Genomic DNA, 15,754 nt, shown 5'->3' on the forward strand with positions numbered 1-15,754 from the left:
ATGATGCGGAATGCATCGAAACACGTGTCACAGTAGATTTTAGTGGTATTTACTAATTAAAACATTAATGAAAAATGGATAGATTTTACCACAAAGTGACTGGCGAATCAATTAATGAATATTTGTTGTTATGTTTCCAGACAGTGAGATTCAACTGCCAATTTTTATTATTAATTTTTAAAACAGATTTTTTTTTGTTTTTATTATTTACAAAAATACTTCAATTTCATACTGTTTCTGTGAGCCTTGGCGGCTCATTATTAGAAAAAGGTATCGAATTGTGGTGGAGTGGGCTCGAACCAAGAAACTCTGACTCAAGAGTCTGCAACACTTACCACGGGATCACAACCCGACACCATCACATTTTGAGTTTCATTTTTAAATAACATTTTGAGCTTCATTGATATTTCACCAATTTTTTAGTGTAAAAATCTAGGTTTTTCATAATAAGAGTATTTTTTTTATTAATATCTCAACATGAAGGAAAAAGTTGTAAAATGAATGAAATTGATATAAATTAATGAATTATATTTGATTTATCGATTTCATATTAAGGATGAATTTCAGGAGAAGGAGGAGGATTTTCAGTTCTAAATGTGTGTATTAATACACCTTTCTTTCTGTATACAACAATGATGGTAAAAACATACTTTTTTAGAAACAAATTTTGACCGCCATGGCAGCGTCTTCTGTTGAAGGTATAAGTATATGCATAAGTGTAGAGGAGGTAATGGTCGTGAGTAAATACAGATAGGTGTAGCGTTCTATTCTGTCTATTTACCCCTGAGGGAAGCAGCGAGATTGTTAGTGAGTAAGTTATGTTATTGAATCCAAATTATGATCCTGTTTTGTTAAAAGTGAGATAAAATGAATGAACATGGAAATTATGTAAGATTAAAATATACTTGACTTAATATTTTTGAAAATAAGTCAACCTGAAAATTCTCATTAAATATTAGCATATTTCAGTGTGCACTTTCAGTGAGCAAATTCATGAGATTAATACGGAGAAATGTTTCATGAAAACATTTCAATGGGGGTGAGTACTTTTCAGATAAACTGGGTCGGAAATAGAGCGGCCATATTGTATCTAGCCTTTCCGCCAAAGGGATGGTTTGGAAGCTTTCAACCTGATTCAACTAGATGTTTTCATTGAATAACAAGCGCTAATTACAAAATTGAAATTCACCTTTTGCACCAATTGTTCAGATAAAAACAGGATAAAATGCCAAAGATAGTGGTTTCAACAACAAAGAAAGTCAAGCAATGATTATATTTTTTTATGTAAAATTTGATAGATAATAAAGTTGAAATTAAACACCGATTGGTCAGTTTACAACTAGATCAGGCACTGCCATCGACGCAGTATTTTCTCGTTTTATTTATTTATTTATTATTTTTTAAATATTTTTACTCTAGTAAGCAACATCAATATGTTAAACAAAACAATTCAAAGATATAAATTAAACAAGCCAATTATAGTTAACCACAGAAACATAAAGATTAGTACAAAATATTTAGTGTAGATTTAGTAAATGAACGAATGTGTGTGTGTGTGTGTGTGTACGTTTGTGTGTGATGTTGATTCTAGTAGGGACACACATACAATGCAGAGAGGCATAGTTTTTAAAGATCCTGAGAGGACAATATGATCACCATTCGACTTTTCAACACAGATTTTCCGAAATTGAACATGTCAACTTGGCTAAAACATGAGTTGTATTCACTAGCCATACGAAACATCGGTGAACTCCGCACATAATTAGTTCGAAGGGCAGGTACTTTGTGATATACTTGAACTATCATAAACCCATAATTTCTTTCTAAGAGTAAGTACTAATAGAAATTAATACTAAAAATAAATATTTCAATGAAATATAAACGGTTTAAAAAATATATTATTCCACGTTATATTCTTTTTTAATTTGTACTCGGATATGCATTGCTATGGCTCAGAATAAGTTAATAAATAAATAAAAAAAATAGCACCCTCCATATGTACCACTATGGTGTGAAAGATACCATACCTTATGCATCATTTAAGTGTGGAAGAAATGTGTAGCAGCCTCCCCTTACAAACTTGTATATAAAATAATTTGTAAATATCTTGAAATTTATTATAAAAATTTGTAAAGATGTGTGATAACTCACTACAATAACTCATTAAACAAACTAATATAACTAACCCTACTAACAGGAATACTAACACTTGAAACTCAAATGTAAAAAGTGTAAAAAATAAAAAACTCGACACTGGCTAGAACACCCAAGATGGGTGAAAAGCCATTAAAAAGAAGAAGAAGAAGAAATGTGTAGACAAGAAATACTAAAGTACGTAATATAAAGTTATCATTCGGTTTACTTTGAACTACACATAATTATGTTCAGGTATAACTAAAACCCTTCAACCGCATCCACACCAATTGGTGTATAAAGCACTGCAACATCAAATTGATGCAATATTAATTTGAACCTTAGTTATATGAAGGTAAAGTGATTAGTCTCGCGCTTCAGGTAGCAAGGTAATATAAAATAAAAGCGGGAGTAAAAATAATACCTAAATTTATCCATTTATCCCCCCCTCTGGGATTAAAACCTGGAACCTCCAGCATGGTAACGAAAAGAAGTAATTACTACACCATGGTAGCAGACAACATTTGTAGAACGAGAAATTTATACTAAAAAAATCTGATGCAATTTATTCATTTGGTGCCATTCAGATTTCATTGAAATTGATCCAAAATAAATCCTTCTCAAGGGTGCCGATGGATATAATTATATACGGCTTCAATACTCAATCATTGTCAGTGAATTTGTGAAGAGTGTTTGATGAAACGAATAAAGAATGCTTTTATGAAGCTTCGAAAACCAATAAACTTGCAAATAACGTACATGATGTACCCACTATACGAGTACATGTATGTACGAACAAGTTTCAGTATTTTATTACGTGGCATTTTCAATACCCGATATTGCAATTCAGATCGTATGACCAAAATTCTCTTTTTTCAAAGATATTTTGTTAAGCGTTTATTTTATTTATTTGTTTAAATAAAAATAAATATTTGGGTTTTTATTATTTACAAAAATACTTCAATTTCATACTATTTATATGCGCCGAAGCGGCTCATTGTTAGAAATATGTATCAAATTATGGTAGAGTGAGTTTGAACCTAGAAACTCTGACTCAAGAGTCCGCGACACTAACCACGGGACCACAGCCCGAAACCAAAATATTAAAATAATTATGATAATAATATATATTTTAATGAAAGATTAATTCATAAATTATTATTTTCTTGTGAAAATAGATCGCATTTAATGAAGAAAAAAATATATTACCATAACCAATCTAAGAATATACTAATAAGCAGTCACTTATAACAATAAAGCAAGTCAAAGCAAAACGGCTACTAAAAGAAAATGAGGCGCTCAAAATAAAATAGTCACTCAAATCAAAATCGTCACTTATAGAAATGGCCGCTCTTAGCATCATAGCCACTCATGGCAAAAACGCTTAAGATCAACAGAAACTTGGTAATAGAACATGTAAAACCTAGTAAATATTTTTTTTATATTTTTAGGAGCTAGTTAATAACGGAATGGATCACTTATAACTGATAAGCGTTTTCAAATCGATAATAAAATAATTTTACACTCTCCTTATCATTCATCGCTCACTTTGTGTATACCACATAAAAAAAACTTTTGTACGAAGTGAACGACGAATGATTAGGAAAGTGTTATATTACCATACCACAATGTTAACAATGCTTTTAATATACAAAATACATTATGCGGAATCTAATTATATTAAAATATTACTTATACTCTGTCCTCTATCAGCTATTTTATTAAATGATGTCGTATGTCATATCCACAAAATAATTAGAAAATATAGTGAACAAACATTTGAATTATTATTTTTTGACATCTCATCAAAGATGAAGAAGAATATGGAGGTCTGGGCATTTACGGGGCTGACGACCGTTATCTGGTCAAATTATAAGCTTAAAAAAATAATAAAAATGAAAATGGTATTTTCTGGCGTTTCTCATGTGTGTGATTATAATCCAGGATTCGGACCTCACATACTAATATAAGAGTTTCTGTTTAGTAAAAAAGCTTCTTTACATCTCACCAATAGATGTCTCTAGTGAAGTTCTAGTGATTCAAGAACAAGGTTTCTAAATTGGTTCATATATTTAGAACTTCCAAGAATTTGAGTAGTGTGGTTGTCAATAATGGGTAGAATTGGTGAATGTTACACGTGTGTAAAGTGGCCACTTAAACCAGCCAATGACGGTCGTCAGCCCCGTAAATGCCCAGACTTCCATATTCTTCTTCATCTTTGATGAGATGTCAAAAAATAATATGAAAATAATTCCTGTAATTGGAGATAATCCAGATTTTGTGAACAAGTATTTGGACACACTCAAAATGTTGTAAACATTTTTATTAAATCGAAAATGTTATTAAAATTGCTTTACGGAATGTGAAAATATTATAAACGATCACATTAGCATATACAATTTCAGCAAACGTTCATGAATTATTATTTTTTATATTGAAAAAACATCTGCAGAGGCCTTTGTCTTGATACCATTTTCATAAGCACGTGAAATTTATGTGATAATTTCCTTTTGAAAAATATGGGTAGTTATTTATGTTTCACGTGCGTGTTTTCACGCATGATATAAGTGCAGATACTTTCCTGAAATAATAAAATGTTCTCTTATTTCCAGGCCGGTGAAGAATTCGCGAGAACAGTGAAATAATGATACATCGTCAGCGGAGATGGATGGCGAAAATAGGATCATACTCAATGTAGGGGGAATAAGGTAACTAACAAACCCTTACATTCAATTTGTCATCCCCATCCCCTAGCGCTGATTATATTGAGAAATCCGAAATCAATCCAATCTTACTACATTCACATGTCTTTGGAATTCTCCAATTACATGTTGACATATCGCTCACTCCTTTCAAGAACGTCATAAATCAAAAATCTTGATTTTTCAGATGAGCGTTTTTTAAGTTTAAAAATATAACACAATGTATTAAAAATAAATGTCAAGCCACTTATTGAATTTTTTACTGTGCAACACATCTTTTTAGGTAAAACCTGAAGGTTTTTTCTCCATTTGAAAAAGATTTAATATATTAAAAAAAATAATGAAACAATACCTTTTCTTCAGAATGCAAAAACAACACTTTCTGCCCTGTGGCGGGTAAACATTAAGTTAAAAATATGCTTCTTTTGCTGGGATATAGTACATTTTCTGGGCATTCTGAAAACATCCACAACTGAAAATTACCAATTTTTGATTTATGACGTTCTTGAAAGGAGTGAGCGATATCAACTAAAATAAAAAAGGATATAGAATCCTGCGAACTTACGCCTCGTTATTAGCTGGTTTAAGCTATCATTTTATACACATATAACATTCACCATTCTACCTACAATAGACAACCACACTACTCAAATTTTCGGAACTCAATAATAAAAAATATAATAAAAAGTTTAATATATGCACTAGCAGTCTTTGAATTTGCTTTAAATTGGAGAAACATACTTAAAGATAGTCCAAAATATTAACAATTTCATTTATTGTTTGGGCATTCACTTTGTGGTAAGACGTGATTTAATTGTAAAAGAAGGACACTTGTTTTTTACCACTTATTTACATTTTATTTTATTACAACGACTAGTTTCGAAAACTATGCTTCTATCTTCAGGTCTAAATTTAAACGTAAATATTCAGACCTGAAGACGGAAGCATAGCTTCCGATACTTTTAAAACCCTTACCGCACCCCAATGATGCATAGGGCACTGCTTCATATAAACGCAGTGTTATCTCGATCAATTACGCATGAAGGAAAGGTGATCAGCCCTCCACTTCAGGTACCAGTCCAGTGTAATATTGAATAAATATTAGAGTGAAAAAATCACTTGTATTTATTAAACCCCCGTGGGAATCGAACCCGGGACCTCCAGAACGGTAGCCGAACATGCTGACCATTACACTACGGAGGCGGACAAAATTCCGATACTAGTCGTTATAAAATGAAATATAATTCCATAAATTATATTTGAAGCACGAACTTTGTGATTTTCCATTTTATAATTAAAACGGAACACTGTTTTAAAATCACTATAAATATATTATTATATCTTAATTTTAATGTGTACTGTGTTTATCAATATTTAATCAGTTTTGATAAAAAAGCGGTTAGCTTCGAAACCGGTAGACATTATAATTAAGTTAAAATAAAATTAATGTAGTGATTTTAAAACAAAGTTACATTTTATTTATGAAATATATGTAACTCCACTACTACTGCTACTACTTTTAACTCAAGTGGTAAAAACAAGTGTTTTTCTTTTACAAAATAATTACTTGTGTTTTTTTTTTCTTTTTTAGATCTTAAAGAAATTATTTAAATATTCAATTTTGATAATTAATTAATAATCAATTGATTGTCACTCACAAATTAATCGAGTATCGAATCCTAAGTTTTGGTTTGACTTGAAATATGCAAATGTATTACGCAGAATCGATTAGTAAATTTATATCAGTTTCAGGGAAACAATAATTTTCTATAACGATGTGATTATTAGCACGAATATTTGGGATAAATAAGTAGCACTCAATAAAATTACGCTTAATTGTTTATTTGGAAATGGAATTTATGAAGCGAGAATCTTTTCTTTAAACCATGAAGCATGAAGTAGTTTTTTCGTGTTTTCATTGTATTATTGAAACCAAACACTTTACTTTAGTAAAATAACAACTATGTTGGAAATAAACTATAGTTTTTTTCACACATATTTGTAAATATCTAAATAAAAAAACTATGAAACTATAAACTACTTTTTTTAAATTCATTAAATTAAACGACATATTAGTAGCGTCATTAAAAGATAAATAATAATGAAGAAAATAAATGTACAAATATTAATAACAATTTTATTGAAGTGCCGTTATTCCCACCTTTTCTTAAATGCAAAATAAACAACAGGTTATTTATTCAATTGTTGAAATTAAATTATATTTTTATTTCTTAAATGTTTTCCGCAGATACTTTGTGGCACATTTTATAAACTTAATAAAATTAAATAACTTTATATAACCATTTTTTTACATAAAAAAGTTATTATTACAAATTTATTTAATTTTTTAAAGGAATATTTATTAATTACTGCAAAAAAGTTTCTTAATAATATTGTGATAAATTATACTTTGTAAAAATACTATTAAAAATATAGCATAATTTATTTTTCAAAATATTCTGCTGAAATGCTTTGGAGATTAAAGTATGAAATATTTTATTCAACCAAAGAATGAATATATGTACAATATATAAGCACTAAGCTCTAAAGAAAGACAAAAATTACAAAGCTTACTTGTGTGGACCCTTAATAAATCAGATCACAAAGAAAAAGCAGGAAATGTATTACCACCATTAAGGAACAAAACCACGGGATATTTTAAGTGGTTTATTATGGAATAAGATTGACAACTTTTTTTCAGAGTCTTCCTTAAATTACAGTATAGCTAATACTTTTATTATCATTTTTCTGTGAGGAAAAGCTAGGAAAAATAAAGCTTTGAGTAATGTTTCCTTTTATTTTGTAGTTTTGAAAGGCGTTCTTATAGTTTATGGTATGAAAATAATATATTTTGTGATACGAATATTATTTATGGCACCTTTAGAGATAATGAAAAAAAATCCGCTTTTGTAGTGTAGTGATAAGAGCATCTGGCTGTCATTCTGGAAGTCCGAGATTCGATTTCCAAGGAGGTCAAAAGAAATATTACCAAGAATGAGAGATCGAATGTTCTTCAGATGAGAGAGTTCCCAGTTTATAATACAGGAGAATATTCGTGACAAGTAAGACGAGGCAAGAATATGAAAATATTCGCTTTTTTTACTAAAAACGATATAACTATTGAAAAAAAATTACAATCGTTAATCAGAAAATATTTATCAGTACTTATTTAAATCGAAAAATAAAATATTAAATATATTTCAAGAAAATCATCTTTAACATTTACTTTTTGGGGGATATTCAAAAGAGGACGGAAAGTCAAGAGAGTGAATAAGGTTAACAGTTTATAAATAAATAATTTAGATAACAAACGATCACCGTGTGTCAAAAATTTAGAAGCATTATCAAAGGAAGATACAAACTTCATTAAGTACCCTAAATAAATACGAATATAATGTAAATTATTTCAAATTTTCTCCAACCTATTTTGTTCATCATCCATTGAGAGCGTGTAAATCATTTTAATAAAAATAATGCTTTCCCCCATTAAATAATTTTGATTATTAACGATCACCATGAGTCAATAAATATGAAAGCATTATCGAGGTAAGATACATACTTCATTCTGTATTGTAAATAAATACGAATATTATTTGATTTATTAGAAATTTCTTCAATCGTTTTTGTTCATCATATTTTGAGAGTATATAAAACATTTAAAGTAAAATAATGATCTAAATTTATATATATTATCAGGTTAACAATACAAAATGTCAATTTCACTTTATTTAAATCTTAAAACAATAATAGCTTTCATAATTTTAGTCAGGGAATGATAATGGTTAATTTTTTTTTTCACTTACCTCAAAGTCTGTTCTAAATTTCACTTTTTTGTTCGCAAACCGTCTTAAAAATAACTTCGCTAGATAACAAGAGGACAATAAAATTACGGTGCCAATTTCAAAAGACTTTATCTTTGTCAGATTTTAAGATTTTTTCGTTTTTTTGTCTATCAAGGTCGATTAATATCGTTGGGATAGGTAATAATAAAGGGTCCTAGTTTTCCAAATGGAATTGATCCATAAAGCGCCGCGGGACTCCAATTTGTGCTTTCTAAGTTACTTTTAATGATGAAAGACACATTACGCTACAAGATTTACCACTGTAATTATTTCTTTCAATATACGGAAAATCTGAAAACACACTTTGTATTGAACTTTGCCAAATATTTCATATTTGATAATTGAATGTTTTACATCTGATATCAAAATAAGATAGAGTTGAATTTTGAAGCAGTCTTTTTAGTTTTGGAATTAACTTCATTTAATATAACATAGAGTTAGAAAAGTTTAGTTTCATAAATTTTCAATAAAATAAAGGACATTTTAAAAAATGCTACGAACTTTTTAGCTATTTGATACTTCATTTGGTGAAAATTTAAACAGTTTGTATTTTTACCTGTTGGTCAGAAAATCTGTGGATCTAAAAACTAGTCGTGTTTACATGTATAAACTCGTATTAAAGTAGTCTTTTCCTTTATATTTAACTTATTATGTTATTCCATAAAGCCATTTGCCTTATAATATGTCTCCTGATATAAGGTATACTGGAAAAAAATACAATCAGTTTGTATTTTAACCTATTGATGAAAACATCGATAGATCTTTAAATAAGTCAAGTTTACATTAATAAACTCAAAAATATTCTTATGTGTGTTTAATTTCAATGTTAAAATCTTTATGATGTTTAACCATTACTTTTAATTATGAAAGACATTTCGCTCCGAGATTTACTATTTTCTTCAATGTAAGGAAAATCTGTAAACATTGTATTGAATCCTGTCTTATATTTTTCATTTCACAATTGAATGCCTTATATATGATATCAAAATGAAGCAGGGTTGAATTTTGAATTGATATTCAGTATTGGGATAAACTTCATTTAATATTGATCAGTTGTAAAAATGTAGTAAATCATAAATTCTCAGAAGTTTTACTAAAAATCTGTAAACATACGATAAAAAAATAATTGAATATATTCCACTATCTTCATACCGATAAAAATACTTTTAAATTACAAAATAAATCGAGCCATCAGGCCGCTTCTCTGCAGGGGTAGGTAGAGAAAATAGAATGCCACACCACTCTGTCTTTGCAAACATTTCTCTCCTTATACATACTCGTCGATTATTCCGACTCCTGGCCTGACCACTTATTATAGTATTTGATCTACTAGATTATCTCAAGTTTTCGTAGGGCTTCCTCTGCTTCTTTACCAACCATATTCACCTCATAAATTTTATTCTCCTATTATTTCTTCACTCATGTGATGCATATACTAAAATCATCTCAAGAAATCTTTCTTAATTTTATCAAAAAAGCTTTGCATATTCTGTTTTTTTTTATATATCAAATGTAGTTAGATGAAGAAACGTCTGTACAAAAGTTAAACGTATCATCTCTTTCTCCTTTTTTCAACTACATTCACCTCAGTAATTTGTTTTGCTATTCTTTCCTCACTTTTTCGTTCCACATGTCCAATCTTGTTTACATTAATAAACTCAAAATGTGGTTTTACAAAAGTTTTTTCTTATATTTTTTTTACAAATAACTATGTTTTTCTGCAAAGCTATGCCAAAAAAGAAAGTAATTGCAACATGGACAAAAAATCATCCAAAAATTTAAGAGATTGAATAAAGAAATATAAAAATAGACTTGTTTTTCTCGTATCAATCGAAGTTTTCACTTATTTGTATTCTGTATTTTGGTCGTTTATATATCATGTAATATCCAATACTCATACATTTAAGTAACTTGAAGAACCTTTAGTGATTTCACATTTGAGATTTACGTTTTAACCTTTTGAATATTTTATTAACTAATATGTAAGTGAATCTGGAAAGCTTTTTCGTAAATTAAATATTTTAATATGTAAATGCTTGAGCTTTTTAGTAGCGTCCTAAGTATTTGCCTTTAATTTGGTGAACATACTTCAGCGTAAAACGAAATAAAAATTAGTATTTAAAATTTAGATTGAGTAAGGTTGATTTAGTATTCGCAATACTATAAATATTCAAAGCGTTTACTTTTTCAAATATTAGTAAATAACCACACCCATATACATATATATTTTGTCTACTGGTTTTGAGACATACCCGTCTATTCGTCAAGACAATTTTAAAATTCAATTCAATTCTTTTCTATTTATTTGCAATTAACGTACACATTACAAACTTAAAATTTAAAGCGTATACATTAAAATAAAAAAATATGCAAGAATACTTTTGCTAAAGGTGTAGAAGAATCCCGCTTCAGAAAACTCCTTTAGACACATGAAACAGATCAATATCCAATGAGATATTGTTGAACATAGCGATAGCTCTTCCTACAGGCATAACCATTGGCAGGTTGGTCCTGTGTAAAGGAATGTGAAACAATATATGCCGACGCTGTCTTAGGTTACTATCAGGAACATACAGACCACTATAACAGCATGCAAACAATACTACATATTATCACCACTATTCACACACTTACAACTACACAAAATATTGATCATTGACTATTTATGAATGCAATTCACTTTATTAATAATAAAAATATAAATAAATAAATAAAAATATAAATAAAGGTAATAAAATAAAATAAAAGGTGTGTTGTAATGGTTTAGGCATGTAAATCAAATAAGTAATGAAAGAATAGTACATAAAATGAATTTATGACGCAAATTTAGAAAACTTAAGGAATTTATTTTAATTGAAAGTGGTTAGGTCAGAAGTCGGAATAATCGGCGGGTATGTACGAGGAGATGAATGATAGTAGAAGTGGGGAAGGTTGTTTACGAGGACAGATTGGTGTGGCGTTCTGTTATCTCTGTCTACCCCTGCGGAGAAGCGGAGTGATGGTTAATTAGTTTAGTTAGATTGTAGTAGCCCACTATTGAAACGAGTAACGAGTTGGTTTGCGTAAAATATACAAACGCATCAGGAATCAATGAACGAATCACGAACTCAATTTATATCATTTCATGGAAACAATTATTGGCTATCACGATGTGATTATTGGCACGAATATTTGTGTTGCCTACTTTCAAAATCCACCAAATCCAATTATATAATATTTTTAAATAAATACTCTATCTGAATGCTAATTGTGGGTTTTATTGTTTAAAAAATGTAAATACTTGAAAATCCCGCTAAATAATACTTAAAAACCGCGTTGTATTTCAATTTACGATATATTCACGAAACTTGCCTTCTGACCCATATCGGCTAATCTGAGAGCGGGGATAGGTCAAAAATTCAGATGACGTCATTATCGGTTTGTGTCTCGTGTTTTTTTTCTAAAAACTGAAAAACTTTCCAAAGATGTGGGAAAATTCTCTATTTTATAATATTTTATCTAAAGATAGACAACTCTTTGAAACATAAATGATACTCGGAGAATTTAGCATTTTTTGTAAAATCAACCTTCTTCTTCTCCTTCTCCTTCTCCTTCCTGCTAAATCTATTATTTTATTAATATCCTTTTTTTGTTTTTTGTTTAATCTCTGATTTTTTTTAAATAGTTTTATAACATAATTGTGGAATTAGTTAATTGGCTTTTTTTTAACGAAACTATTTTTTGTTAATGTAATGTAAAGTTTATTATTGTTAATGTAACTTTTGTTTTATATATTTTTTTTGTATGTAAGCTGTACAATTCCCGAATAAATAAAATAAATAAAAATAAACTTATATGGATCTGGCGGATTTTGAAAGTAGACACATTTATACTAAATTAATAGCACTCAATAAGATAACGCAATTGCTTTGATAATATAACGTTTAAATCTAAAGTTTATTAAGTGATGGAAATTATGAACCAAGAATGTATTTTTAAACATGTACGAGGATATTATATACCTATATATAAAACTAAAAGTGTGTTGAGAAGGTTCGGGCATGTAGAACGAATGAGTGAGGAAAAAACGGTAATTAAAATATATGTGTGATATGTAGTGGGAGTCTAAGAGGGAGATCTTTGTTCAATACTGGACACAAGAAGAGGACTGAAGCATCTCTCTGGACCGGTACCGGAAGCTCAGGGCTAATCGCCTTATCTGCGTAAAGTTAACGATCAACTTAACATTGCATCAATCTGATGCTGTCCCTTTTACACCATTGAGTGCGGATGGAAGAAGAAAAAGAAAAACTTGTAGTACCATATTATCCAATGAACTATTTAGAAGCTTCGTGGTCCTAGGTATACGGCAACTGTTCATCAACGAAGCATCGATTCACTTCTGGAATAAAATGGATAAGGTAAGAACTTAACAAAATATTCGAACCCAGGCAGCATTAAATATAAACTATGTTGGCCCATCCATTAAAACAAGTTTTGCGCAAAAAAAAATTTCATTCCTTGCGCCAAAGATATTTTATTTGCTGCCCGTAACCATTAAGAATTCCAGTAGTGATCATGTCTTTAAGAACAGTATCCGTCGATGGTTGTTTCTCGTTGAAAGGGCAAAACAGAAAGTGAATGAATTAGAGACCAGCTGTAATTATTTTACTGTAAAACCTGTGATTTTTTTGTATCTATTGTATGTAATGTATATAATCTAATAATAAAAAAAAACTTATAGTATAAATATAATATTTTTTATCTGTGTGATTTATGAAATGGCCACATCAACCTACTAGGAGCGCAGCAAGGATTAAGGGAACATTGGTAGCCGCAGGGAAAGAAACGGCATTAGGGACAATGGAAGATAGTCATCTCAGAAGGCGTGGCAAAGTAAATAACTCAAATTGGAGACACTGACTCAGCTATTTCCGTATATTTTGTCAGACCAGAGCTTTGACGCTAGATTCAGGGTGCTCTTTATCAACTGCCATTTTTATTAAATGAAAAATCTTTTGATCACCATATCACTTTCCTGTAAAAAATGTCTTCGATTATTTATTGAACTTTATTCACCAAACGTTTAAAGAGGACGCTGCAGCAAAAAGCGTTGTAGCCATCCACTTATAGATAACATAACAGATAACATTTAGTTTTCTTATTGAACTTTTCTTGGCGAAACTATATTTTATATTATACAGTTTTTCATCTTATAATTTTACGTTGTTTTTATTAAATTGTATTTTTAAACCCATGCCTTGTGTACAAAACGAAGAAGTTTGTCTAGCCTCAAACCAGTCTGATGATGTAGGTAACTACAAAATCCAGTCAGAGATAAAATAAAACATAAACTATTATACATAAATAGTTGTTGCCATATACTTGACACGTTCTTTTTAATGTGAGCTCTCGGCACTATCTGTATTTGAGTAAGCTTTTGTTTTATTTAACAGAGTACCCTCATTTAAATATATGCAAAATATTGTGTCAAATTTTAAGTTAAATAAAAATGTTGAATAATGTTTACAGACGTCTTCTTGTTTATGAAATAATTGGGGAAGAAATTTGCATATTTTTAAATAATGGTCTCTGGAAAAAAAATATATGTAACTCAACCATAGTGAAATCACATATGAATGAATTCTAGCAATTATTCTTAATATTTATTTATGATTTAAAAAATTTAGGGAGTAACTAAATAATAAAGTTTATATATTTTGAGTCGGATTAGTGTCGCGGACTTTGAGTCAAAGTTTCATGCTTCGAAACCACTGTTACACAACTTTCATCCTATTTTTAATAGTGGGTACATTCATGAATATTAAATATGTGTAAATAAAAATAATACAAATATTTGTCTTTAAAATAATAATACGTGCTACTTACCTTTATGTTTGATCCACGGTGCAAAGGGCACTGCATCAAATGAACGTAATTTAATTTTGATAAAATTTAATATCTTGTATTTAAATTACGCAAAACTAAAGCTCTACGTATCAGATACTGGTCCACGATTATATTAACTAAATAAAACCAGTGGGGTATTTAAATGTGCCGACTGGAATTTACGCAGCGAAATCTATAATGTAGCTCAAACAAAAATAGCAAAAGTATGCTCAAACTAGAATCGCGAATAAAAGCATGATTGCTAAAAAATGAATCATAGGATTTTCAACGCTTCGCTCGATTTGTGGTGGCCTCAATATTTTTCCAGCGTATGAAATCAATCACAACTTGTCACTGTCTATCACTCAGAATATCCAAACATGTGTGAAAATAATCATTTATTTTGATTGCCTTTTTTAAATGGATTGAATCGAAAACGGCTGTTCACTATCTTCGATAATTTATTTATTTGCTTCTACTCAGTGGCGTTCAAAAAGTTTTGAAACATTTCAAAAGTGAAACAAACTATTCATTATTTTATGAAAAAAAAATACACTGTTAAACCTTTATTTAATTATCAAAGCTCTCCAAATCCTTGTTTTTTCGCTAAAATATAACCGAGAAAATTTTACTTCATTATCACAGTTTTGTATTATTTTTTGACATCTCATCAAAGATGAAGAAGAATATGGAAGTCTGGGCATTTACGGGGCTTACGACCGTCATAGGCTGGTTTAAGTGATCACTTTACACACGTGTAACATTCACCAATTCTACCCATTATTGACAACCACACTACTCAAATTCTTGGAAGTTCTATATATATGAACTAATTTAGAAACCTTGTTCATGAATCACTAAAACCTCACTAGAGACATCTATTGGTGAGATGTAAAGAAGCTTTTTATTTTTTTTATCACAGTTTTGTATTAGACTACGGTTACGGTCAAAATGAAAAAAAAATGTAATATTAATATTGCACCATTTTCGAAAAATACTACCTCAAGGGCACTTATGAAGAGCTTTCAAAGAGTGACTAATCTGCCTCTTTTTATATGTTTCTATCTTTTTTATTGACCTTATAACAGTTCCAAACGGAGCTCTTAATAGTCGAAGCGTCTTTTTCCATTTACTTTGAGCAAACCCTGTAATCATTTGGAACTGAATTTTCTCATGGACAAATTTAAACGCAAATATATGACTACTGTT

General features: G+C 29.6%; 1 protein-coding gene across 1 annotated transcript in view; it reads left to right on the forward strand.

Annotated features, from left to right (window-relative positions):
* Positions 1-15,754, forward strand: part of LOC148309260 (potassium voltage-gated channel protein Shaw-like) — a 213,987-nt gene that overhangs the window by 34,600 nt on the left and 163,633 nt on the right. The window contains exon 2 of the mRNA XM_088260391.1: positions 4,746-4,841. Coding sequence (XP_088116517.1) covers positions 4,798-4,841 — 44 coding nt within the window. The 5' untranslated portion in view covers positions 4,746-4,797. The remainder of the gene's footprint in view (positions 1-4,745; positions 4,842-15,754) is intronic.

Source organism: Brachycentrus maculatus, unplaced genomic scaffold (genome assembly GCF_059751285.1).
Source record: "Brachycentrus maculatus isolate JH-2025_06_01 unplaced genomic scaffold, ASM5975128v1 h1tg000134l, whole genome shotgun sequence".
Classification (NCBI taxonomy): Eukaryota; Metazoa; Arthropoda; class Insecta; order Trichoptera; family Brachycentridae; genus Brachycentrus; species Brachycentrus maculatus.